Source organism: Schistocerca americana, chromosome 8 (genome assembly GCF_021461395.2).
Source record: "Schistocerca americana isolate TAMUIC-IGC-003095 chromosome 8, iqSchAmer2.1, whole genome shotgun sequence".
In the NCBI taxonomy this organism is placed as follows: Eukaryota; Metazoa; Arthropoda; class Insecta; order Orthoptera; family Acrididae; genus Schistocerca; species Schistocerca americana.
The window spans coordinates 25,741,064-25,768,982 of record NC_060126.1 but is presented as its reverse complement, the minus strand read 5'-3'; the positions used below and the strand labels follow the sequence as shown (position 1 = coordinate 25,768,982).

General features: G+C 40.1%; 1 protein-coding gene across 1 annotated transcript in view; it reads left to right on the top strand.

The window, feature by feature from the left end:
* Positions 1–27,919, top strand: part of LOC124544863 (nicastrin) — a 130,043-nt gene that overhangs the window by 8,173 nt on the left and 93,951 nt on the right. The window contains exon 3 of the mRNA XM_047123574.1: positions 16,454–16,577. Within this exon, the coding sequence (XP_046979530.1) occupies positions 16,454–16,577 (124 nt within the window). The remainder of the gene's footprint in view (positions 1–16,453; positions 16,578–27,919) is intronic.

Below are 27,919 nucleotides of genomic sequence, written 5' to 3'. Positions count from 1 at the left end.
ATGTCCAGTAAAAAGAATCCAGTATTTACACTGCAGATTTTATGACAGTGTGTGGCGGCATAAAAGCATTATATATATTTTTATTATAGAATAGCATCACATGCAGAAAACTCATTGTATATATTGCGATCAATAGATAAGAGTTATGCAAAATATCTACTAGTCTCTGCCATACAGTTCCAACTATATGCCTTTCACAGGATGAGGATGGCCACCATCTACCTTTGGATATTGATTTGTGTAGGCATTCCAGGCAATGAGATGGCTGACAATCTAGCCAAAGAAGTAATGAGGATGCAAGCCCTACAACTAGTCACCCCAAATGCTGGCTTAAAAATACGCAAGATGATGTATCCTGAAGAAATGGGAAGAAGAATGACAAAGTATCACATAAACCAATAACCTATGAACAATGGTTGGTTGGTTGGTTATTTTGGGGAAGGAGACCAGACAGCGTGGTCATCGGTCTCATCGGTTTAGGAAAGCAAGTCGGCCGTGCCGTTTCAGAGGAACCATCCCGGCATTTGCCTGGAATGATTTAGGGAAATCACGGAAAACCTAAATCAGGATGGCCGGACGCGGGATTGAACCGTCGTCCTCCCGAATGCGAGTCCAGTGTCTAACCACTGCGCCACCTCGCTCGGTATGATCAGTGGTAAACACTACCGAGGTGTGGCAGATATTGGTATGAAGTTCAAGAAGAAAAGCTGTTGTGCCTTTTGTTGGCTCTGAATTGGACATTCAAAAATTCGCCATCATCAGTGCTCCGTCTTTCGTAGTTGAAAGTTGGTGACCCAGCACACAATCCTCTTAACAGTCTGTCTTTATTTTTCCCGGTCTTCTGCATCTTGGAATAACTGTCCCCATGTTTGGTGTGTCGTTTTCTTTATTTGGTACATCCATCGTCTCAGTGGCCTTCCCTGCAATCTTCTCCCTTCGACTTTGCTGTGGATGACATCTTTTCTAACTCATCCTTTTGTTGTCAAAGTTTGTAACCAAAGAATTGCAGGATTCAGTGGAAACAAATACTGGACAGCCCCTTCTCCACCACAAGTTTTAAAGATTGATTTGTTGGTCCATTTGCCCATTCATGATCCTCTCAGCAACTATAACCTATACAAAACCTGCTCAAAAATGTAGTTTAGCCTATGCCAAGAAGAATCTACACAGTGTGTGTGTGGAGCAGCACTAATGATTTGCCACAACTTTGAAGATTGTACAGCTATGCAAGACACATGTCTACACTCAGACCTAGAAACCATCTGCCACGGATTCTAATGGATGACATGACAGCTTTACTTCCTAAAAAGCTATGAATATTATGATAGATGTAATAATATCAGCACTGTTATATGTTGACTCAAGAAGGGACAGGAGTGGTTTAGTCATGAGCCCCCCCCCCCCCCTCCCTCCCAGTCTATTCCTGATAGGGTATAGATCTCATGAATCAGAAGATTGCTTTAAACATTACAGTGCTTTACTATGCACAGTCCTGTAATAGATTGTATTCCTGTGCCTCACCCTGGTCTCTGGATTGACTTACCCAGCCAGTTACAGAGGGAGCTACAATGTAACATGAACTTTGAACTACGGTGTAGTTTCCAGTTTTCACACCAACAAACATTGCCAGAGGCGAAAGAACAGGTAAGTGACAGATAAAAATCCTGGGACTGAACAGGGATCGAACTAGAGACCTTTGGATCTGCAGTGTTGTGTGTTACCACTTCCTTCTTTTCTCCATTTGTTACTCAATATATACTGGCATAGCCAAATAAAATGCAAGATCGTACAATGGTACACTGGTAGTGAACGTTCATAATGAACTATAACATTGAACTGAATCTTTCCACAATTTATGCAAATCCACTACAGATTTTTATATAGCAAAGGCACTGTCATATTCATTTCTTCTGTCATTGTAGAACCATCAGTTTCATTGGAAAAAATGGTGGGCGGCATTGTTCTCAGCCCCAGAAATATGTTTAGTACGCGTACCCCAAACTGTATGCAGCCCCCCCCCCCCTCCCCTTGTTGTTAGAACCCTTTGTCCTTTACATTTGCCATTGTTTAGTTAAGCAGTTCTTGAAGGTTCTGTTTGAAAACTGTGTTTCCTTTCACACCATATTTTTCATGATTATTTTATTTAAAACTTGGGAGTAGCTGCCCTTGTAAAATATTTTTTATGTCTTCACACATCATTAGAATATTGAGGATATAATAACAATGTAGTTCTCTCAAAACTGCAACAGTCACCGTCATTTATGTTACTTTACACAAACTATCTGCTGTCTATATACTATTAAAGTGAAGATTTCTTTAACACAAGTATTAGAGTTATGTGTAATTTACACCCCTGAGGCTGTTCTGATAAAATTTAGGACTGACTAATAAAGTATTCTTTCACTTTGTTTTTGAATGTATGGGAATTTCAGTTTCCTACCTGTCGTCAACTAAAAACTTTTTAATAGATTTTTCCACCAGGGTATAAAACTCAGTTCTGAATCCTGAAGAGTTAGGCATAGTCCATTGACTTTTCTTCCCTTATGGTATTGTGGTTGTGGATTGCAAAGTAATTTGTAAATTGACTCTAGTTGCTAAACACAAAATGCTAAAGGAGTTAGATGCTTCTGAAAGATGTTCAGTTATCAACTTCTCACATTATTCTTTTTGCTTGGTTCTGTAGAATAAATACTTTTTGTCGCCTTGGCCATATTGACCCAGAATACTGTGCAGTTAGGGTAGCATGGAGTGTAAATATGCAACATGTGCTAGCAATTCTACTTGCAGGCCGGTGCATTGAGAGAAAAGCAGGCAGAACTGAGTCTTTGGTCAGTTACTCTGTGCTCGGGTGTCACCTCAGTTTATTCCATCTGGTAAATACCCAGGAACTTCACACATGGAGTTTCAGTTAAGCTGTTGGCTGTTCTATTACACTCTAGCTATATTGCTATGAATATGTTTGAGCCTCCATCAATATACTTTTCACCAGCATGCATTACAATTTTTTTTAAAGTGCTCCAGTGTCCTGTGTAAACCATTTGTGTAAAGTAACAATGGGGCTCGGCTGAGCACTGAACTTTTTGGCACACCATATGTTTTTGCACTCTGAGTTTAGTTTTATTGCTATCATCTAATTTGTTAATGTGTCGGATCTGGTGGCCTCGAGATGAAGGTTGTGGGATTGAAGCCCTGTCAAACCACAAATTTTTCAGTCTGCCATTTAAATTAGGTAGAATTCTCTTCACTGTGATGTGAAGATTTGCCATAAATGACACGTGGTTCAGATTCCACTTTTAACTGTAGGGCCCCTTCCCCCAGTTGGGTAACTGAGGTGTGCTAGTAACACACAAGTCACCAGAATGGTATCTCGAGTCAAACACTTGCACCGGGCAGTTGAGCCATGTGAAAAAATTATTGTTTATTAATGTGTCCTTCTGTTTTCTGTTGTTAACACTGCAGCCATGCAAGGGGAAGGCCTTCAAGGCCACACAATTGTAGTTTCCCTAGTGGAATTTACACTCTACATGACCAAAGACCTTAGCATGATCACAGATAATGCCAAAAGGGTAACATGTTTTTGTTTATTTCTACTGGAATTCATTTTGTGAGTTTATATATTACTTCCTCTGTAGAGAAGCCTTTATGGAAGCCAAAGTGAGTTATTGGTAAAGATTCTTCTCAGAAAGATGGTTCAGTAGTAATCTATCACCTAAAAAGAATTTTAGAACACAGGAAGGAGGGAGTCAGGTCTGTAGTTAGTGTCACTTTCTTATCTGAACTTTTATAAATGGGTTTTAATACCACATACTTCGACCTTTCAGGAAATGCATGTTGACTCAGCAACAGGTTGCAAAGTAACTGTAGGAAATACATGTTGATTTATCAACTGATTACAAAGATAACGCTATGGAGCGGCACTACATCTACGTACATATACATACTTAGAACCCACCATACGGTGCGTGGCAGAGGGCACCCTGTACTACCACCAGTCATTTCCTTTCCTGTTCCACTCACAAATAGAGTGAGGGGAAAACAACTGTCTATATGCTTCTGTATGAGCCCTAATTTCTTGTATCTCCTCTTTGTAGTACTTATGCGCACTGTATGTTTGAGGCAGTAGAATCATTCTGCAGTCAGCTTCAAATGCTGGTTTTCGAAATTTCTTCAACAGTGTTCCTCGGATAGAACATCACCTTCCCTACAGGGATTCTCATTTGAGTTCTTAAAGCATGTCATTAACACTTGTATGTTGTTCGAATCTACCAGTAACAAATCCAGTAGCCCGCTACTGAATTGCTTGGATCTGTTCCTTTAATATGTGACGTGGTGCGAATCGCACACACTCGAATTGAACTCGAGAATAGGTCGCAGTAGCATCCTGTACGTGGTCTCCTTTACAGATGAACAACACTTTCCTATAATTCTCACAATAAACTGAAGTCGAATAATTGCCTTACCTACCACAATCTCCAGATGCTCATCCAATTTCATATCACTTTGCAACATTACGACCAGATATTTAAGTGATGTCACTGTGTCAAGCAGGACATTACTAATGCTGTATCCGAACATTATGTGATAGTTTTTCCTACACATCTGCATTAACTTAAATTTTCATATATTTAGAGCTAGCTGCCATTCATTACACCAACTAAAAATTTTGTTGAAGTCATCTTCTGTCCTCCTACAGTCATTCAGCTTGTGACACCTTACCATACACTCCAACGTCATCAGTGATAGTGCCCTGCAAAACAACAAGGGGTGCAAGCCCCCTCCATGAAAAACACGACCACACCACAAAACCACCGCCACCGAATTTTACTGTTGACACTGACACTACACACGCTGACAGATGATGTTGACCGGGCATTCACCATACCCACACCCTGTCATTGGATCGCCACATTGTGTACCATGATTCGTCACTCCACACAATGTTTTTCCACTGTTCAGTTGTCCAATGTTTACGCTTCTTATACCATGTGAGGTGTTGTTTGGCATTTATCGGCATGATGTGAGACTTGTAAGCAGTTGCTCGACCATGAAATCCGACTTTTCTGACCTCCCGCCTGACTGTCACAGTACTTGGAGTGGATCCTGATGCTGTCTGGAATTCCTGTGTAATGTTCTGGATAGAGTCTGCCTATTACACATTACGACCCTCTTCAACTGTTTCCCTTCATGTTTTCACTTCACTGTCACATCGGAAACAGTGGCCCTAGGGATGTTTAGGAGTGTGGATATCTCTTATACAGACGTATGACACAAGTGATGCCCAGTGACCTGACCACATTCGAAGTCCATGAGTTCCATGTAGTGCCCCATTCTGCTATCTCACAATGTCTAATGTCTACTGAGGTTGCTGATATGGACTATCTGGCAGTAGGTGGCAGCACAAAGCACCTAATATGAAAAACGTATGTTTAGAGGGTGTCTGGATACTTTTGATCATATAGCATATTTGTTTTAAAATCTTTCAGTTGTTTCTCTATACCAGGGCTGCTTTTTACTATGTCATCCATACGAGAGTCTGTCTGATGGTCAAACAATATGTTTGTACAATTTTTTTGTATGAACAATTCCTTAAATGTGAAATTTAAAATTTCATCTTTCATTTTGCTGTCAATAGCCACACCAGATTGGGCAACAAGTGATTGGATGGAAGCTTTAGACCCACTTTGCGATTTTATATAAGACCGTAATTTTTTCGAGTTCTCTGTCAGATGTTTTGCTAACGCATGACAGTGGTACTTGTTGTATGAGGTCTCTTCGAAAAATTCCAGAACTTTTGTAATTTCACTCCTGTGGTGTGTTGGAGTGAAATGTGGTTGGCATCTCTGCACATACCTGTGTCTAATATGTAACTGCCAGAAGTTTCACTGTTGTATGTCATTTAGTTATTGTCCAGTGCTGTGTTGAGTAGAAGATTATATCGCACAGTTTACAAATATTGACATGGTGGAGTTAGAGGAGCAATGCGTCTGCATTAAATTTTGCTCAAAACTCAAGAAAACCTTTACAGAAACACACCAAATGACGCAAGAAGCCTACAGTGATGAGTGCTTAAGCTGTACTTGGTGTTATGAATGATTCACACTGTTTAAAAATGGTCAGACAGAAGATGACTCTCATTCTGGATGCCCTTCAACATCTACCAATGATGCTATACAGAGGACAGCCACAGCTGTGCAGAGACTGGAGGAGCAGGAGATTGATACTGAGAAGGGAGGAAACGAGTTGGCGAGAAAGAGAGAGAATAGAGGAGATGGACAGAGAGGAGAGGAGGATATGGAAAAGCACAGAGGGGATTGATAGAGAGGTGGCAGAGAGTCGGAGGCAGAGATGGCTAACATAAGATTGGAAGAAATAAATACCTGGACAATGCTGGGTTTCTCAATCAATGTATAAATAATTTAGAGATACTTCTAGTCCTCTTGAAGTCACTAGTTGTCAAGTTGTTAAATAATAAAAGTTTATGTGAGGTTGACACTACAGAGACTGTCGTTCTGTGATATATGGAGGTGTCTTTGAAGTACATAGTGCATACAGAATTCAGAGATGTCTCCTACAAAGATATATGACAGTACTGGCATCTGCCAGTTGCTATCATAGATAATGTCCTTAACATCAGTCAAATATGAACTTTTTGTCATAGAATATGGGAGTGTAAACTTCCTTCGCTGAACTAAGTTTCAGCAAACGTCTTCTGGGCATGTGACTACATTACAGTGTAATCTATTTTAATAATTCAGCACTACTGCAAGTGGTCTTCATGAGTGCCATTACCATATCGACCCCCCCCCCCCCTCCTCCTCCATGCGTGCGCTCACACACACACACACACACACACACACACACACACACACACACACACACCACTTCTCTGGCTCTAAAAAATCATCAACTATAAGACAGTTTTCTGCTTTGCCAATGGTAAATGACTCAGAAAACTATGGATTCTGCTGCCACACATAAAGATGCTCTCACACTTCCAGATGTAGGGTGGGATATGTCAGTGCATCCTCTATTTAAACACTCATTATCCATCTGCAATAAGAGCACTGTTGGCCACAGCTAGCTGTTGCTGGCAAACCGGAGGTTGTAACCATTATAATGGTTCATGTTTCTGAATTTTGTGACTATTTTCAGGTATTATCCTTGCTTTTTTCTTGTCAGTAAGTGATTTCTTAGCAATTATAAGGACTTCCCCAAAATACATAAGCCTTTCGATATCACACTGTTCTCCAACAGCAGCCTTATAGTTGTTCAAGCTATATGCATTATTTCTGCTGCATAATATGTGTGTTATAAGTCACACTACCTCACAGATATAGACCAATTGACATTGTAAATCACTAGTATGTGGAAGTCATATAAATTGAATGGATGCACCTGGATGGATACAAACTGGTATCACATTCATGTAGGTATGGGGATGCTGAGTGGCTGTATACACAAAAAGAGGAATCAATGCCAGACCGTAGACTTCAGTGAACAGCTCATTGAGTGCTGTACTTAGACTGGAAACATACAATATATCAATTCTCACAGTCTGTATAGGCACTAACAGGATATGCTTTAACCTCCATTAAGCAGCTAGAAAGGGGTATCAATAAGACTTAGTAGAAATAACTAGGAAGGATTTGTATGTGGAGATTTCCATATAAATTTTATTTTGGATAGTTCTGATAAAGGACACCTTGAGTTACTGATGTCCAACTTTAATGTGATCTCCACAGTGGTGTTCCCAGCAAGAATACGATGACACAGTACAACAGTGATTAACAGTATATTTCTAAACTAACCTTTTTTTATGAAACAGATGTGAGTCCCATAATGCTTCATCTGGTCATGATGGTCAAATGGCAACAACAAAGCATCTCCACAAATTGAGTTTAATTAAGAAAGGACACACAGTAGATGTGAAATTTCTTTCCCATAAATATTCTTACAACATTATGAATGTAGGTTTACTTTACAACACATTGGGGTAATTACAGTGAAAGCTTAGAAAAAGTTTGGCTAACATCTGGGATCAATTTTTGTCATGCTTGGAAGAGAGAGCTTTATTTAATGCAGAGGACCACCTCTTCAAGACTTAAAAATTCACTTCAGGTAGTACTGTGAAAGTTTTCAGTGTGTTATCAAAGATAGAAATTTCACAAAAATTCAGAAATTCTGTTAAACAAAGCAGTGACAATTTGGAGCATTACCAAACAAGAAACAAATAAACTCAGTAACTCAAACAACATACAACTCTTATCATGATAGTGGCACAGAGAAGGATGACATTAATATCACATCAGTGGCCACTAAATTCAATGAATTCTTCAATACAGAAGCTGAAAACACAGGGGCCAAAAAATAATTTATCTAAAGTGGATCCATTAGATTTACAAAGACGGGCATTTGCTTACAACACCACCAGACTACACTGCTGACTACTGTTAGAGGAATCACGAAAAAGCAGTAACTCTCCTGGCTATGATGGCATCTTGACCAAAGAGCTAAAACCTTATTCTGACTTGGTATTGTCCTGAAGTGGAGGCCTCTGAGATATTTAGCAACTGACAGAATGTTTATCAGAAAGACAGATTAGAGGCCATAGGAGCAAGAGTGTTCCTGGCAGCTGACAAAAACATTGTCTCTATTGAGGTCAAAGCTTAGTGTGACAGCGAAGTTATCTGGTTGCGTATAACAGGTCTAGGCGAATCCAAATTAATTGTTGGATGTTTTTACTGGCCACCCTATTCTGTTGTAGCAGTTCTAAGAGTCATTCAAAGAAAGTCTATGTTTTGTAACACACAAATATCCAGGTCACGCAATACTAGTTGGAGGCAACTTTAACCTACTGAGCATAGAGTGGGACATTTATGGATACATTACAGGAAGTCCAGACAGATAATCATGTGAAGCACTTTTGAACACATTTTCTGAAAACTCTGGAGAAGGTAGTTCGGCAGCCCACAAGCAATGAAAATATCTTAGACCTTATAGCTACAAATAGCCTGGACCTTATCAACAACATCAGTATATAAACAGGGATTAGCAATCATGATGTCATTATAGCAACTGTAGTTACGAAAGTTGATAAATCGGTTAAGGAGGCGAGGAAAGTGTTTTTGCTAGAAAGAGCAGATAACCAGTTGTTGGTATCTCACTAAGAGAGTGAACTGACTTCACTTAGTTCCAGTAAGATGGACCTAAAGGGACCAAAGTTTAAGCAGATTGTGAATTGTGATCTGGAGAATTACCTGCCTAGTAAGAGGATTAAGGACAGAGGCCAACCATGGTTTAACAAGGACATCAGGAAAATTCTGAGAAATCATAGACAGTAGTGCTCCAACTTCAATAAAGAATGTGCAAATGACAATAAGCAAAGGTTAGTGTAGATTTGTGCATCTGTGATAAGATCTATGTGCGAAGCATATGAGGCCTGTTCAAAAAATTCGGAAACTTAGTTCAAAAAATTTTTCTTTGCTTACCTCCTACTTATTGTGCATGGTCTTCTTTGAGACACTCTCCTCCACAATTGGTATGCTGCTCCCAACATTGTTTCCAATATCGGAAGCGGTCCTGGTACACCTCTTGCCGGATTGCGCAAACTGCCGTCTACGAATTTTCTTTTATCTCGTCTATTGTTGCAAATCATCATCCTTTCAATGGGGCTTGCAACTTTCGAAATAAAATAAAGTTCACAGTGTCCAGGTCTGGATAGTACGGAGGATGAGGCAGCACAGTGATTTCGTTTTTTGTGCAGTAGTCATAACCTTAGTGTCAACCATTGGCCCATATCTCATCACCAGTTATGATTATCTTACGGAACGTCTCATTTTCATTTGTGCGGAAAGCTCTTCATAGACTGTGAGGTGAATGTTTTTCTGGTCTTAACTCGTGAGTCATGGGACAAACTTGGTGACAACACAATGCATTCCAAGATGCTATGGCAGGATTTCATGATATGATCTAACTGGAATATTAATTCTTCTGAAATCTCTCAGACAATCAGTCTTTGATTTTGTTGACATTCCTGTGAGAGCACCTTTATGTGTGGCAGCAGACTCCATAGTTTTCTGAGTCATTTACCATTGGCAAAGCAGAAAACTGTCTTATGGTTGATGATTTTTTTAGAGCCAGAGAAGTGGCGTGTGTGTGTGTGTGTGTGTGTGTGTGTGTGTGTGTGTGTGTGTGTGTGTGTGTGAGAGAGAGAGAGAGAGAGAGAGTGCCAAGTTCATATTTGACTGATGTTAAGGACATTATCTGTGATAGCAACTGGCAGATGCCAATACTGTCATATGTCTTTGTAGGAGACACCCTTGAATTCTGTATCCACTACGTATTTCAAAGACACCACCATATATCACAGAACAACAGTCTCTGTAGTGTCAACCTCACATGAACTTTTATTATTTAACAACTTGTCAACTAGTGACTTCAACAGGACTAGAAGTATCTCTAAATTATTTATACATTCTTCTAATAATTTTCGGGTATGCAGCCGGATCCCGTCAACATTCTGCCACATTTATACATTGGTTGAGAAAGCCAGCATTGTCCAGTTATTTATTTCTTCCAATCTTATATTAGCCATCTCTGCCTCCGACTCTATTTACCTCCTCTGCCACCTCTCTATCAATCCCCTCTGTCCTTTTCCATATCCTCCTCTCCACTCTGTCCATCTCCTCCATTCTCTCTCTTTCTCTCCAACTCCTTTCCTCCCTTCACAGTATCAATCTCCTGCTCCCTCTAGTATCTGCACAGCTGTGGCTGTCCTCTGTATAGCACATGCAGTACATTCCATTATTACCTGCAAACATCCCGGTCCTGCGAGAAATCCAGTTTGACTGGTGTTTCTCTTCTTGCTCAGATTGGAAGCTCTCTTGAACTTTTTCTGGTGTCCCAATTTAATTTTTTTAGCCACTCTTATGCAAAACATTATTTATTTTCAGTCCCCAGACATAGTTCAACACTTACTTGTATGTGTCATTTTCTGTGGGTGAAATTTATGTCTGTAAACGACACCTATGGGATGTAGGTGGTTCTTAACCCCACGGCACTTCTTTCCATACAGTAAATGATGTGTGTACCAAGTTCATTTGAAATTGACACAGTGGTTTGGGAGCAGAGGTTGTACATACATACATACATACATACATACATACATATACGTACGTACACACATACACTTACATATTATATGATATTCTTGCCACTCATGATTTACTCCCAGGATACCTGAATCAATTCCCTTTCACAAATTAAAACAGCAATTGTGGAAATACTTGCTGTATATGTGCTGTCATTTATGTTGGGATGTCCATTCTCTATTAGCAATCCTGTCATGTTTTGCTGATTTTTTTTTTCTTTTCTTTTTTTCTTCTTCATTAAAAAATTTTACATGCGGCCACTTTGATTTTATATCTGAGTTGCCAGTTTCAAATAGGCCTATGTTATGCTTTTATTTCCAGCTTCACTTATCGCAGGTACACCTTTTGTTTTACCATATATATCTAAAAACAAAGAAGTGTTTGTGTTTGTTTGTGTGTCTATCGACCTGCCAGCGCTTTTGTTCGGTAAGTCACCTCACCTTTGTTTTTATATATAAAAACAAAGAAGATATGACTTACCAAACAAAAGTGCTGGCAGGTTGATAGACACACAAACAAACACAAACATACACATAAAATTCTAGCTTTCGCAACCAACGGCTGCTTCATCAGGAAAGACCTTCATGAAATCCTCCCCACTCCACCAAGAGTGTCTTTCCGCCGTCCACCTAACCTTCGTAACCTCTTAGTTCATCCCTATGAAATCCCCAAACTACCTTCCCTACCCTCTGGCTCCTACCCTTGTAACCGCCGCCGGTGTAAAACCTGTCCCATGCACCCTCCCACCACCACCACCACCACCACCTACTCCAGTCCTGTAACCCGGAAGGTGTACACGATCAAAGGCAGAGCCACGTGTGAAAACACCCACGTGATTTACCAACTGACGTGCCTACACTGTGAAGCTTTCTATGATGGAATGACCAGCAACAAACTGTCCATTCGCATGAATGGACACAGGCAGACAGTGTTTGTTGGTAATGAGGATCACCCCGTGGCTAAACATGCCTTGGTGCACGGCCAGCACATCTTGGCACAATGTTACACCGTCCGGGTTATCTGGATACTTCCCACTAACACCAACCTGTCAGAACTCCGGAGATGGGAACTTGCCCTTCAGTATATCCTCTCTTCTCGTTACCCGCCAGGCCTCAACCTCCGCTAATTTCAAGTTGCCGCCTCTCATACCTCACCTGTCATTCAACAACATCTTTGCCTATGTACTTCCGCCTCGGCTGACATCTCTGCCCAAACTCTTTGCCTTTACAAATGTCTGCTTGTGTCTGTGTATGTGCAGATGGATATGTGTGTGTATGCGAGTGTATACTTGTCCTTTTTTCCCCCTAAGGTAAGTCTTTCCGCTCCCGGGATTGGAATAACTTCTTACCCTCGCCCTTAAAACCCACATCCTTTCGTCTTTCCCTCTCTTTCCCTCTTTCCTGATGAAGCAGCCGTTGGTTGCGAAAGCTAGAATTTTGTGTGTATGTTTGTGTTTGTTTGTGTGTCTATCAACCTGCCAGCGCTTTTGTTTGGTAAGTCACATCTTCTTTGTTTTTAGATATATTTTTCCCACGTGGAATGTTTCCCTCTTAAATGACTTACGGTATGCCAGTTGTAGTTATGATTATATGAAACAAAACAATGAAACATATTCCATGCTAAGCACAGTGATACTATCTATTGTGAGGTCTGGGAGTAACAGAGTTGATCGTAGTGTCATCAACACAGATAAGTAGTGATTTTGGTGTATTAATGAAAGTACCCCCCCATGAACATGGACCTTGCTGTTGGTGGGGAGGCTTGCGTGCCTCAGCGATACAGATGGCCGTATCGTAGGTGCAACCACAACGGAGGGGTATCTGTTGAGAGGCCAGACAAACATGTGGTTCCTGAAGAGGGGCAGCAGCCTTGTCAGTAGTTGCAGGGGCAACAGTCTGGATGATTGACTGATCTGGCCTTGTAACACTAACCGAAACGGCCTTGCTGTTCTGGTACTGCGAACGGCTGACAGCAAGGGGAAACTATGGCCGTAATTTTTCCCGAGGGCATGCAGCTTTACTGTATGATTAAATGATGATGGAGTCCTCTTGGGTAAAATAGTCCCCCATTCGGATCTCCGGGCGGGGACTACTCAAGAGGACGTCGTTATCAGGAGAAAGAAAACTGGTGTTCTACGGATCGGAGTGTGGAATGTCAGATCCCTTAATCTGGCAGGTAGGTTAGAAAATTTAAAAAGGGAAATGGATAGGTTAAAGTTAGATATAGTGGGAATTAGTGAAGGTCAGTGGCAGGAGGAACAAGACTTTTGGTCAGGTGAATACATGGTTATAAATACAAAATCAAATAGGGTTAATGCAGGAGTAGGTTTAATAATCAATAGGAAAATAGGAGTGCGGGTAAGCTACTACAAACAGCATAGTGAACGCATTATTGTGGCCAAGATAGACACGAAGCCCACGCCTACTTCAGTAGTACAAGTTTATATGCCAACTAGCTCTGCAGATGACGAAGAAATTGAAGAAATGTGTGAGGAGATACAAGAAATTATTCAGATAGTGAAGGGAGACGATAATGTAATAGTCATGGGTGACGGGAATTCGATAGTGGGAAAAGGGAGAGAAGGAAACATAGTAGGTGAATATGGATTGGGGGGGAAGAAATGAAAGAGGCAGCCACCTGGTAGAATTTTGCACAGAGCATGACTTAATCATAGCCAACACTTGGTTCAAGAATCATAAAAGAAAGTAGTATACCTGGAAGAATCGCGGAGATACTAAAAGGTATCAGATAGATTATATAGTGGTAAGACAGAGATTTAGGAACCAGGTTTTAAATTGTAAGACATTTCCGGGGGCAGATTTGGACTCTGACCACAATCTATTGGTTATGAACTGTAGATTAAAACTGAAGAAACTGCAAAAAGGTGGGAATTTAAGGAGATGGGACCTGGATAAACTGACTAAACCAAAGGTTGTACAGAGTTTCTGGGAGAGTATAAGGGAAAAATTGAAAGTAATGGGGGAAAGAAATACAGTAGAAGAAGAATTGGTAGCTTTGAGGGATGAAGTAGTGAAGGCAGCAGAGGATCAAGTAGGTAAAAAGATGAGGGCTAGTAGAAATCCTTGGGTAACAGAAGAAATACTGAATTTAGTTGATGAAAGGAGAAAATATAAAAATGCAGTAAATGAAGCAGGCAAAAAGGAATACAAACGTCTCAAAAATGAGTTCGACAGGAAGTGCAAAATGGCTAAGCAGGGATGGCTAGAGGACAAATGTAAGGATGTAGAGGCTTATCTCACTAGGGGTAAGATAGACACTGCCTAAGGAAAATTAAAGAGACCTTTGGAGAAAAGAGAACCACTTGTATGAATATCAAGAGCTCAGATGGAAACCCAGTTCTAAGCATAGAAGGGAAAGCAGAAAGGTGGAAGGAGTATATAGAGGGTCTATACAAGGGCAATGTACTTGAGGACAGTATTATGGAAATGGAAGAGGATGTAGATGAAGATGAAATGGGAGATATGATACTGCGTGAAGAGTTTGACAGAGCACTGAAAGACCTGAGTCAAAACAAGGCCCCCGGAGTAGACAACATTCCATTAGAACTACTGACAGCCTTGGGAGAGCCAGTCCTGACAAAATTCTACCATCTGGTCAGCAAATGTATGAAACTGGCAAAATACCGTCAGACTTCAAGAAGAATATAATAATTCCAATCCCAAAGAAATCAGGTGTTGACAGATGTGAAAATTACTGAACTATCAGTTTAATAAGTCACAGCTGCAAAATACTAACACGAATTCTTTACAGATGAATGGAAAAACTGGTAGAAATGTACCTCGGGGAAGATAAGTTTGGATTCTGCAGAAATATTGGAACACATGAGGCAATACTGACCTTACGATTCACCTTAGAAGAAAGATTAAGGAAAGGCAAACCTATGTTCCTAGCATTTGTAGACTTAGAGAAAGCTTTTGACAGTTGACTGGAATACTCTCTTTCAAATTCTAAAGGTGGCAGGGGTAAAATACAGGGAGGGAAAGGCTATTTACAATTTATACAGAAACCAGACGGCAGTCATAAGAGTCGAGGGGCATGAAAGGGAAGCAGCGGTTGGGAAGGGGGTGAGACAGGGCTGTAGCCTCTCCCCAGTGTTATTCAATCTGGATATTGAGCAAGCAATAAAGGAAACAAAAGAAAAGTTCGGAGTAGGTATTAAAATCCATGGAAAAGAAATAAAAACTTTGAGGTTCGCCGATGACATTGTAATTCTGTCAGAAACAGCAAAGGACTTGGAAGAGCAGTTGAATTGAATGGACAGTGTCTTGAAAGGAGGGTATAAGATGAACATCAACAAAAGCGAAACGAGGATAATGGAATGTAGTCCAATTAAATCAGGTGATGCTGAGGGAATTAGATTAGGAAATGAGACACTTAAAGTAGTAAAGGAGTTTTGCTATTTGTGGAGCAAAATAACTGATGATGGTCGAAGTAGAGAAGATATAAAATGTAGACTGGCAATGGCAAGGAAAGAGTATAGATTTAAATGTCAGGAAGTTGTTTCTGAAAGTATTTGTATGGAGTGTAGCCATGTATGGAAGTGAAACATGGATGATAAATGGTTCAGACAAGAAGAGAATAGAAGCTTTCGAAATGTGGTGCTACAGAAGAATGCTAAAGATTAGATGGGTAGATCACATAACTAATGAGGAGGTATTGAATAGAATTGGGGAGAGGAGCAGCTTGTGGCACAACTTGACTAGAAGAAGGGATCGGTTTGTAGGACATGTTCTGAGACATCGAGGGATCACCAATTTAGTATTGGAGGGCAGCGTGGAGGGTAAAAATTGTAGAGGGAGACCAAGAGATGAATGCACTAAGCAGATTCAGATGGATGTTGGCTGCAGTAGGTACTGGGAGATGAAGAAGCTTGCACGGGATAGAGTAGCATGGAGAGCTGCATCAAACCAGTCTCAGGACTGAAGACCACAACAACAACAAAAGTACTGATTATGGGCTCTTTGCTTTCGGTGAAATAGCCAACTACTTTGCTCAGTAACAGATCTGAATTTGTAAAAGTAATGATTTTGAGGTATAAATTTTGATGCCACCTCATATCCATTCTCATTACTGTGAGAATAATCTTTTACTGTGTGTTCTTAAAGTATATGAGGAACCAGTTGTGGGTTTCTTTTATTCTGTAATGGTCTGACTTCTGCAGTAATATATAGTGTTCAACACAGTCAGATTGCATTAGTTAAATTAAAGACTACACCCTGTTATAGATGTTGATGTGTGGAATCTACTAACTGATTTCATTTTAAGTTATGTTTGTTTTCCAGCTTCCCGCTCAGGCAGTGTTGGTGCTATACACTTAATTGATGATGATGATGACCTACTGTGGCTTTTGAATAAAGGGGATGCTCCACCTTATATGGCTGTTCTTGGTCCTGATATGTTCAAGAGGTAAGTGTGATGACCAAAGCAGTTCATTTCTGATGGAAGAACTAAGATAGCTTTAATTTTCAACAATTTATGAAGTACAACAAACATTTCAGAATAAGGGCCAATTGTCTACAAAGACTTAAAATCCTACATACCGTGCACACCTGTGGCTTTGTTATATTTGTTTCATTCATTCATATTCCACGGATTCCAGTATGAAGCATAGAATCTTCAAGGATGCTGAGGAGTCTCTTATTGACAATGTCATGGACTCTTTATCATCTTTCTCCTTTCAAACACCTGCACTTTAGACCTTTATTTTCTCAAAATTGAAGTCTGGTTCATTCTTTGCTGATTTGAATTTGAATTAATTAGCTGACAGTGTGGTCTTCTCGTGTTTCTCTTGTTGTGAACTTTGTATCCACACACATTCTGTCTTACAAATTTGTAGACATACTTTTCCACCTTAGGCATGACATTTTTTGATGTGCTTTTCAGCTCCCCTTCTTTGGCTAATCATCAGAATGCCATCTGTGAAAGCTCACCATTTAGGAAGCTGCTGAATTCTGCATCATTCTACATGTCTAGTGACCCGTTTCACCACAGGGAATGTGTTAGAAAAAAATTTGAGGCCTAACGGAAGCGAAGTGTGCATAATTAAAGTGAGTACTCACAAACAAGAGTCCATTGTAAAGCTGGTATTCAGTTGTGGATTATTGATATTCAGCTACAAGCTAATACCAGCCACTGAAGAAAGAAGGTGGGAAATAAAGTGAAGATAAATGTGTACATAATGAATGTTTAGAAAAGAAACAGGTAACACAAAAAAATGAATTAATGGTTAAGAGAGATTTAAAAATTCCTAACTAGGACAATAGCAGATTGAAAGGTGTATAGGAAAGTTAATTCATAGTGGAGAAAACAACTGCAAATGTGTTTTGCAAGTGGGACACACTATGGAATTGCTGAAATAATTTATGTACGTGAGGAATAATAATTGGTGGACCAACAGAATGATCAGAATGATGAAAAGCCTAATTTTTGCACATATTTCATGCAAGTTTGAGAAGTATATTTGTTTTTATTATGTGTCACAGTATTTATGCAGAAGTCTGTTGCTTAAGTGTCACAGTATGCGGTTTCCAACTTTGTATTACAGTAATTTTGAAATATCATTGTTATAAACAAATATTTCTTTACAATTCATAGATTTTAGTAGTTACATTAGAAAAAAATGTATTGTCTACAGAAGGAAGAGTTGACTGAAAGAAAACCACCTTGGGGCTGGGGTAGATTGATTTAGTTCTGGAGAAGTGTGGAAACCTGTGAGGAAGTTCTGCTCTTACGTTAAATCAGTAAGTGGCTCGAAACAGCATATCCAAACACTCTGGGATGATGATGGCATTGAAACAGAGGATGACGCGTAAAGCTGAAATACTAAACACCTTTTTTCCAAAGCTGTTTCACAGAGGACGACCGCACTGCAGTTCCTTCTCTAAATTCTCGCACAAACGAAACAATAGCTGACATGGAAATAAGTGTCCAAGGAGTAGAAAAGCAACTGAAATCACTCAACAGAGGAAAGTCCACTGAACCTGATGGGATACCAATTCGATTCTACACAGAGTACATGAAAGAACTTGGCCCCCCTTCTAACAGCTGTGTACCGCAAGTCTCTAGAGGAACCGAAGGTTCCAAATGATTGGAAAAAGAGCACAGTCTTCAAGAAGGGTTGTTGAGCAGATGCGCAAAACTATAGACCTATATGAAACTTCCTGGCAGATTAAAACTGTGTCCCGACCGAGACTCGAACTCGGGACCTTTGCCTTTCGCGGGCAAGTGCTCTACCATCTTAGCTACCGAAGCATGACTCACGCCCGGTCCTCACAGCTTTACTTCTGCCAGTATCTCGTCTCCTACCTTCCAAACTTTACAGAAGCTCTCCTGTGAACCTTGCAGAACTAGCACTCCTGAAAGAAAGCAGAATGAGAACCTCATTCTGGAAACATCCCCCAGGCTGTGGCTAAGCCATGTCTCCGCAATATCCTTTCTTTCAGGAGTGCTAGTTCTGCAAGGTTCGCAGGAGAGCTTCTGTAAAGTTTGGAAGGTAGGAGATGAGATACTGGCAGAAGGAAAGCTGTGAGGACCTGGCGCGAGTCGTGCTTTGGTAGCTCAGATGGTAGAGCACTTGCCCGCAAAAGGCAAAGGTCCTGAGTTCGAGTCTCGGTCGGGCACACAGTTTTAATCTGCCAGGAAGTTTCATATCAGCGCACACTCCGCTGCAGAGTGAAAAATCTCATTCTATAGACCTATATCTCTGACATCGATCTGTTGTAGAATTTTAGAACATGTTTTTTGCTCGCGTATCATGTCATTTCTGGAAACCCAGAATCTACTCTGTAGGAATCAACATGGATTCCGGAAACAGCGATCGTGTGAGACCCAACTCGCTTTATTTGTTCACGAGACCCAGAAAATATTAGATACAGGCTCCCAGGTAGATGCCATTTTCCTTGACTTCGGAAGGCATTCGATACAGTTCCACACTGTTGCCTGATAAACAAAGTAAGAGCTTACCGAATATCAGACCAGCTGTGTGGCTGGATTGAAGAGTTTTTAGCAAACAGAACACAGTATGTTGTTCTCAATGGAGAGACGTCTACAGACGTTAAAGTAATCTCTGGTGTGCCACAGGGGAGTGTTACGGGACCATTGCTTTTCACAATACATGTAAATGACCTAGTAGATAGTGTCGGAAGTTCCATGCGGCTTTTCGCGGATGATGCTGTAGTTTACAGATAAGTTGCAGCATTAGAAAATTGCAGCGAAATGCAGGAAGATCTGCAGCGGATAGGCACTTGGTGCAGGGAGTGGCAACTGACCCTGAACATAGACAAATGTAATGTATTGCGAATACATAGAAAGAAGGATCCTTTATTGTATGATTATATGATAGCAGAACAAACACTGGTAGCAGTTACTTCTGTAAAATATCTGGGAGTGGGCTTGCGGAACGATTTGAAGTGGAATGATCATATAAAATTAATTGTTGGTAAGGTGGGTGCAAGGTTGAGATTCATTGGGAGAGTCCTTAGAAAATGTAATCCATCAACAAAGTAGGTGGCTTACAAAACAGTCATTCGACCTATACTTGAGTATTGCTCGTCAGTGTGGGATCCGTACCAGGTCAGGATGACAGAGGAGATGGAGAAGATCCAAAGAAGAGGGCCGCGTTTCGTCACAGGGTTATTTGGTAAGCGTGATAGCGTTACGGAGATGTTTAGCAAACTCGAGTGGCAGACTCTGCAAGAGAGGCGCTCTGCATCACGGTGTAGCTTGCTGTCCAGGTTTTGAGAGGGTGCGTTTCTGAGGTATCGAATATATTGCTTCCCCCTACTTATACCTCCCGAGGAGATCACGAATGCAAAATTAAGAGAGATTCGAGTGTGCACGGAGGCTTTCCGGCAGTCATTCTTCCCGCGAACCATACGCGACTGGAAGAGGAAAGGGAGGTAATGACAGTGGCACGTAAAGTGCCCTCCGCCACACACCATTGGGTGGCTTGCGGAGTATAAATGTAGATGTAGATGTAGAAATGCTGATCCTAGGAAGTATCTTAGGAAATAGGTAGAGAAAGGGCAAACACCCATTTATACCATTTTTTGTATGAAAAAACTTTCAGCAGCAGTGACTGAATACACCCTGAAGTTATCAGGGATAAAATAACAGGAAGTTAAATGTTCTAAAATACTTATAAAGGAACGAAACTGTAGTTATGAATCGAAGGACATGGAATGGAAGCAATAAAGAGAAGGGAGGAAGAAAAGGTTGTAAGATATCGGCCATATTTTTCAGTCTGTACAGATACTAAACAGTAAACGAAATCAAAGAGAAATTTGAAAAAGAAATGGAAATTTGAAATTAAGAACAGAGAACGACAAAGGACGAGGAAAAGTAAATAGAGAGTAATAGAACATGCTCAAATTAAATCTAGTGATGTAGAGGAAATTGTATAAGTGAATGAGAATCTGAAAATAATAGGTTTCCTATTTAGGCAATGAAATAACCGATGATGGCCAAAGTAAACAAGCTATAATATGCAGATTGGCAAAAAAAAGGGGGGGGGGGGGCTCCAAGAAAGAGATGTGTGTAACATATAAAACTGAATATTAGAGTGTAGCCTTAAATGAAAGTGGAACATGGACAATCTACGGTATAGAGAAAAAGATGATTTAAGCTTTTGAAATCTGGTATCTCAGAACAGTGCTGAAGATTAGGGAGTAGTAACCAGCGAATCAAATTGGGAAGAAAATTTATCTGTGACATAACTGGACCAACGCAAGGTGTAGATTGACAGGGCACATCCTAAGGCATAAAGGAAGATTTAATTTGGGAATGAAAGGGTGTAGTGTAGGGGAAATAAAAACTTTAGAAGAAGATCAAAGCATGGCTACAGTAAGCATCTTGAAATTGATATAGTTTGCAGGAGTAATACAAAACTGAAGAGACCAGCGTAGCAAAGACGTACTGAGACACGTGCATCAAACCATCCTTCAGAGTGAAGACTTCAACTACAATAAGAAATGTACAGCATTCATTATAGTCTTGTTGTTGATATTCTTCATTGTCATCATCATCATCATCATCATCATCATCACTGTTGTCTAAATGAACATTGTTGACCATAATGGACACTGGTCTCCCGAAAACTTTTCCTTTGACACACCTGTGTCTTGTTGTCTCCTCCATCCCTTCATGGCAACATCAGCTAAATGATGCTCTTCAATGTCGTTTCCTTCTAATAAAATGCATTTTTTCTTTCATTGTCCTCCTAGTCACTTGATATTTTGTTCTTATGTCCGAAGCAATGTATTCTCTGATTTGTCAACTATGTCTTTCCATTATAACAGTTTGTGGTTATATTGTATTCCCCAACCAACAATTACTGTGATTCACACATCGGATCCATGTTTGAAAATGAGTAATATAAGGGTACAACATATTATAACTTTGTTCTTCTTGTAATTAAAGTTCTTAAATAACCGTAATATTGGTTACAGCCATTTTATGTGTGAGAGTGTGTGATGAATTCCTTAAATCACAGAGTGTTAGACTCTCATTCAGAACTTAACATTGAGGACCAGCCATTTAGAAAAATTTTGGACCCAGAACACCAGCCATTTATGCTATTGGTTAAAATTTCACAGGCACATTTGTGTTTGATGTATGTTAAAGAATAACACATGCTAAAGAGGACCAAATTTCAAAGTTAGTTGTTCGTATTTATTTCAGTTTTTTCATAGATTACAAATTATGCAATAACGAAGGCAAAAATTATATATATCATTTAAAAAAAATGCAAACTAAGTTCTTGAGCTATTTAATTTGTAATTGGCTTTTCTTTGGAAAAGTCGAAGTGCTCAACAGAACATGCATTCAGCCAGGTAGCTCACGAAATGTTTGGTGCACAGCAGTGAAATTTATAATTGTGCTTGTGAGAGATATTCAGCTGCTGTAATTTAAGGTGTGCTCCTAGGACCCTGCCTAACCACACTCTTCGAGAAAGGGGGGGGGGGGATATTCTATGCGCAAGCTTTTCTTGTAACTATGCTGTATGTATATTAATTTAAACCTTTAACTATTTCTATTTGTGATGTTGCGATTGGCTGACTACATTGCTTCTCCTATGCTCTGAAGATCTTACGTCATTGGCTGGAAAGATCAATGACAGGAACTGTGATTGTATGACAAAAGTGATTATAATTCATAATCTCGATTTCAGTGCATCAGAAACTACCAGGTTATACTGGGTGAAATTCCTGTTGCTGTAGTTGGCATAATTCCAGTTTATACTTCCACAATGCGAAAATATACAGTGTAAATGTTGATGCATGTCAAAGATCTTTCCAAATGTGTTGTGTGTGTCGGTGTTTTTTTTCCCTAAAGTGTCATGAAGTTCTTTGCCGGTGTATAAAACCTTCACCATTCAAAGGATTGATAAGTTTTACAGCTCTGAGGGAAAGTATGTTGTAATTTCACCACAGGTATAGTATATTTTCACCTGGGAAAAAGCATATTTTTGGCCAGGAAGTGCGAGATTTTTTTCCTACTAGTCCGTATCTATACCCTGATGTAGTTCCTGCTTGTATCCTTTCTCTGGTACACTCATTCTGTTATTGATTGACTTCTATAGGTCCTATGAAAAGGGGTGAACATTGTTGGTGCAAAGAATCAAGTCAGTGGTTTTGTGGTCTTCAGTCTGAAGATTAGTTTCATGCAGCTCCCCTTGCTGGTCTGTATTGATCAACTCATATCCTCTCACATAACTATTGCAGCTTACATCCACTTGAATAAGTTTACTGTAGTGAAACGAGGTAAAGCCTTACAAGACCCCTCCCCCCGCCCCCTCATACACATACAATTCCAATACTAATCTTAGTATTCCAGATGCAACAGAACATGTCATATCAGCCTGCCCCTTCCTGTAGCCAAATTGTACTGTAAAGTTCTTTCTTGCCTGATTTGAGCCTTTGCTATGTCATTAATTACTTGATCTGCACATAAAATTTTTAACATTGTTCTCTTGCACCACATTTCAGAAGCTTCTACTCTCTTCTAGCCTGCAGGCTACTGTTTATTCTCCCTGTTTCACTTCTGTATGGAATAACACTTTGGATAGTTACTTTCAGAAAAGATTTTCTAACATATAAATTGATATTAGGTGTTAACAGTGTTCTCTTTTTTCAGTATAGTTATTCTTGCTGTTACCAGTCTACACTTCACTTCTCCCATCGCCCAAATAGCAAACCGAGCAAGGTGGCATAGTGATTATAACACTAGAGTCACATTCAGGAGGACAACATTTCAAATCCGCCTCGAACCATCCTGATTTAGGTTTTCCATAACTTCCCTAAATCACTCCAGGCAAATGGTTCCTTTAAATAGCCACAGCAAATTTCCTTCCCCACCCTTGAGTCGTTCCAAGCTTGTGCACTGTTTTTTAAGGACCTCAGTGTTTATAGGAGGTTAAACCTTAATGGCCCTTCTTTCATTCCTTCCAAATATCAAAATTCATCTATGTTACCTGATATAATTTGACCACACTCAATCACCCCTGTAGCTTTCCCTCCGTCCAACGAGTGTCCTTCAGCTACTATATTGTGCACAAAATGCCGTGGCCGTTAGATGCACAGTCAGCTGCGGAAGTGGGGGGCAGAGTGACAGTGGTGGGGGGTCACTCAGAATGCTAAGGGGAAATGCCGAGCACTGAAGCTTACGCTTACATTTTTGGTAAATATTAAGCGGGACCCCTCCGCGCCCACATCTGCATGGTGACCATTCAAAAAGATCTGTCACTTCTTACAGAATGAGATTTTCACTCAGCAGCGGAGTGTGCGCTGATATGAAACTTCCTGGCAGATTAAAACTGTGTGCCCGACCGAGACTCGAACTCTGGACCTTTGCCTTTCACGGGCAAGTGCTCTACCATCTGAGCTACCGAAGCACGACTCCCACCCAGTACTCACAGCTTTACTTCTGCCAGTATCTCGTCTCCTACCTTCCAAACTTTACAGAAGCTCTTCTGCGAACCTTGCAGAACTAGCACTCCTGAAAGAAAGGATATAGCAGAGACATGGCTTAGCCGCAGCCTGGGGGATGTTTCCAGGTAGAGCACTTGCCCGCGAAAGGCAAAGGTCCTGAGTTCGAGTCTCGGTCGGGCACACAGTTTTAATCTGCCAGGAAGTTTCATATCAGCACACACTCCGCTGCAGAGTGAAAATCTCATTCTGGAAACATCCCCCAGGCTGTGGCTAAGCCATGTCTCCGCTATATCCTTTCTTTCGGGAGTGCTAGTTCTGCAAGGTTCGCAGAAGAGCTTCTGTAAAGTTTGGAAGGTAGGAGACGAGATACTGGCAGAAGTAATGCTGTGAGTACCGGGCGTGAGTCGTGCTTCGGTAGCTCAGATGGTAGAGCACTTGCCCGCGAAAGGCAAAGGTCCCGAGTTCGAGTCTCGGTCAGGCACACAGCTTTAATCTGCCAGGAAGTTTCCTGTCACTTCTTCTTTGGTTATTACCTAAAAAGAATTCCGCTGAAAATGCAGCGATTTATTCTCGCCTGGTTTGCTAACCATTTGTAACGTTCAGAGAAGAGTCACAACTGGGGAATTTTGAGTAAAACCTGCACATTTCTCTTGTTGCCATGTTAAAATTTGCTTCTTTTGACAAAACTCAGCTTAGTTTACAGTCTCACCTCACTAATATGTTGTGCAGATGCCATTTCTAGAAAATTCTGAAACAGTGGTTTATTAAATTTATTAAGTGAGAAACTGAGGAAAAATAAGGTCAGCATCTTATGGAAGAGCACATTCTTGGTACAAAATAAGTATGTAATTACTTCACTTAAGTTGTTCCAAAATCTATAGCATTTCTCGTTTCACCAGCTATCGATAGCCCTTAAAAATTACATTCTTTCATCAGAAAGGTATGTAGTTAACAAGATAGATAATGAAGTTCTGCATAATAACTATATGGCAAAATCCTCTCCTCTTTGTGTGCTATCATTTGCCAAAATCTCATTCCAATACCTCAAACTGTTTATTAAATATGAGGAATGTTGTGGGTACTGTATTTACTCGAATCTAAACCGCACCTGAATCCAAGCCGCACCTGAAAAATGAGACTCGAAATCAAGGAAAAAAGTTTTTCCCGAATCTAAGCCGCACCTGAAATTTGAGACTCGAAATTCAAGGGGGGAGAAAAGTTTTAGTCCGCACCTCCAAATCGAAACAAAGTTGGTCCATTGTAATGGGAGACACAATTTAAGTCGAATGAATGACGATACAGCTACAGTAGTTTGGTTCGAGTTGTAAGTTTAGCAGTTAAGCTTTACCAGGTAGCTATTGCTATGCGTCAGGTGCTCCGTCCAAATTTATACGGGTACCCTTCCTTTTTCACGTGCTTCATCTGGTTTGAATTGATTGCTTATTTTTCTTTGATCTGATAAGTGCCGTTCTCTTTATTATAGGTGTTAACCTCACTCTAAGCTGAAAATGCATTACAGTACTGTGTCATGCACTGTTTGTCGCATTCTGATAATGAGTGTTTACGACCTGACGCCGCTCGCGGCATGGCTTGCTTTTGTGAGTGCTACCGCCGTTTACGCAAAAAAAAAAAAAAGGAATCGTCTCATTAGCAAAACAATGGCAAGAGACTGCTATTTGTTGTTACTTACACTGCTGCTTTCTTTGATAATGATCAACAAGAACCAAATAATAGACTGCGTATGATAGAAGGTGTTCTTAACGAGAGTTTAGCGAAAATTTTTCTCCGTTTGAAAATCTTTGCAGGCGCCTCTTTAGTACATTACATTCTGCACAGAAATTAGAGTCATCGTAGATTTTAAAAAAACTAGGCAATTGCCGTGCTTCATTTCTGACTGTATCACTATTAGGCATAAGAATAATACGAATATAAACATGACATGATATGTATATTCTTCCGTGTTTGCTGTTGTCTCACTCTAGTTTCGTAGTTTATTAGGCAGACAGGAGTTAAATGAGATAGCAGCAAACACGAAAGAATACATGGCAAAATGTTTATATTCGTATTATTCTTATGGTGAAGAGAATACTGCATGTGATTCACAATTTGTAAAATTCCTATTAGCAACGATCTCTTCTCACAGGTAGTCAGGTAGGAAAAAATTCAGAACGTAGCGTTGGCCATATTGATAAACATCCAAAACAGTCTTTCCAGTCGGATTTTCGTAGTACATTGAAATGCTGCTACATTCTAAGACGAACAATACGGAATTTGTATTTACTTCGTTGGATAATCTATGAAAATGCAGTGGTCGAAACTCGGGGTGGAGAAAAAAGTTCGTCTTCCACCTTTTTTTTAAAAAAAATTTATTTACTGATGCAGAGGTTTTGGCGCCAGTATTTATCTTTGTGCCTACAAAGCATGCCTGTGTAGTGCTACATATATTCAACGGCAGAAGTTAGTTGTGGCGGTACCTACCGACATTTTTCAGAACTTCCGCTTGCTTTGCACTCGATTCTAAGCCGCAGGCGGTTTTTTGGATTACAAAAACTGGAAAAAAAGTGTGGCTTATGTTCGAATAAATACGGTATTTCACCCTGGCTTTATCGCTAGTGTGGTGCTATCACAAATGAGTGAACTACGTCAGATCAATTTTTTCAAGGTTGGTGACAGATAGAAACCTGCCATGAAGTCTAAAGAAAACTTCAACATGTTAGCTAAATTTCTTACACAGCAACATATTATGTAATATGCACCAGACGCAAAATCATAGTGAACCCCTTTTTTCATTTCAAACTTAGCACGGTGTCTTACTTCCTCGTAAATATCCCAATAACTATGACCATTAATAAAATGATGGGCACATAATAATGCTCCTGACCTACAAGTAAGCAAAAATGAAATTTTTTGCCGAATGGTTACTGCAAAATCGTTTGAGAAAGATTGCAGGCCAAGCACATTGATTCTATCATCGCTGTCCCAAAGCACTTGTCGGCCTCCAATTCTGAACAAATGTATGAACTCGCCCAGCCCTTTGGACAAAAACTGGTCACTGTACATCGCCCATCGTATCCTGTGTGATCCATAATTGCAATCTGGTATCTAAACAAGTTGTAGATAGTATTTTGCTTTCTATATTTCATCCATGATAACTTCATAATTTAAAAGTGTGTATTCCCAGAAATAGTTTAAAAACCTTTTTTATAAATCTGCAAATGCAGCTAATTTTCTTTGATCTATCTTCTAATGTATGCTGTAGGTTCAGCATTGGCTCAGATTATCTTAGTTTTATACATAACCTAAACTGATTTTTTCCAGATCCACTTCTACTACTCGTTCCATCTTTCTGTATATAATTTGTGTTAGTATTTCGTAACTGTGACAAATATCAAGAGGATTAAACAAATGGTTCAATAATATCAACACCTGTCAGCACCTGCATTCTTTTGTATTCTTCCTGAAGTCTGAGGGTAATCCACTTTTCTAATGTATATTGCACATCATGTGGGATAGTTTGCCATGGTCAGTTCTCCCACCTACTCCAGGTGTCTTGTTTTGACTTATAATAACAGCCAACATGACCGTGCAGTGTTGACACTGTGAAATGGTTGAAAGCAACGAGATATTAAAACTGTTAAGTTCCCTGAGGATGTACAGCTCAAATCTATGGCTCAATGACGATGGTACCCTCTTGGGAAAAATGGTGCTCTGACCTCCAGGGGAAGCTACTCAGGCAGATGCAATCATCAGAAAAATCAAATGTGGCATTTTACAGATTGCAATATGGAATTTTAAATCAAGTAAATAGGTCAGAGAACTTTA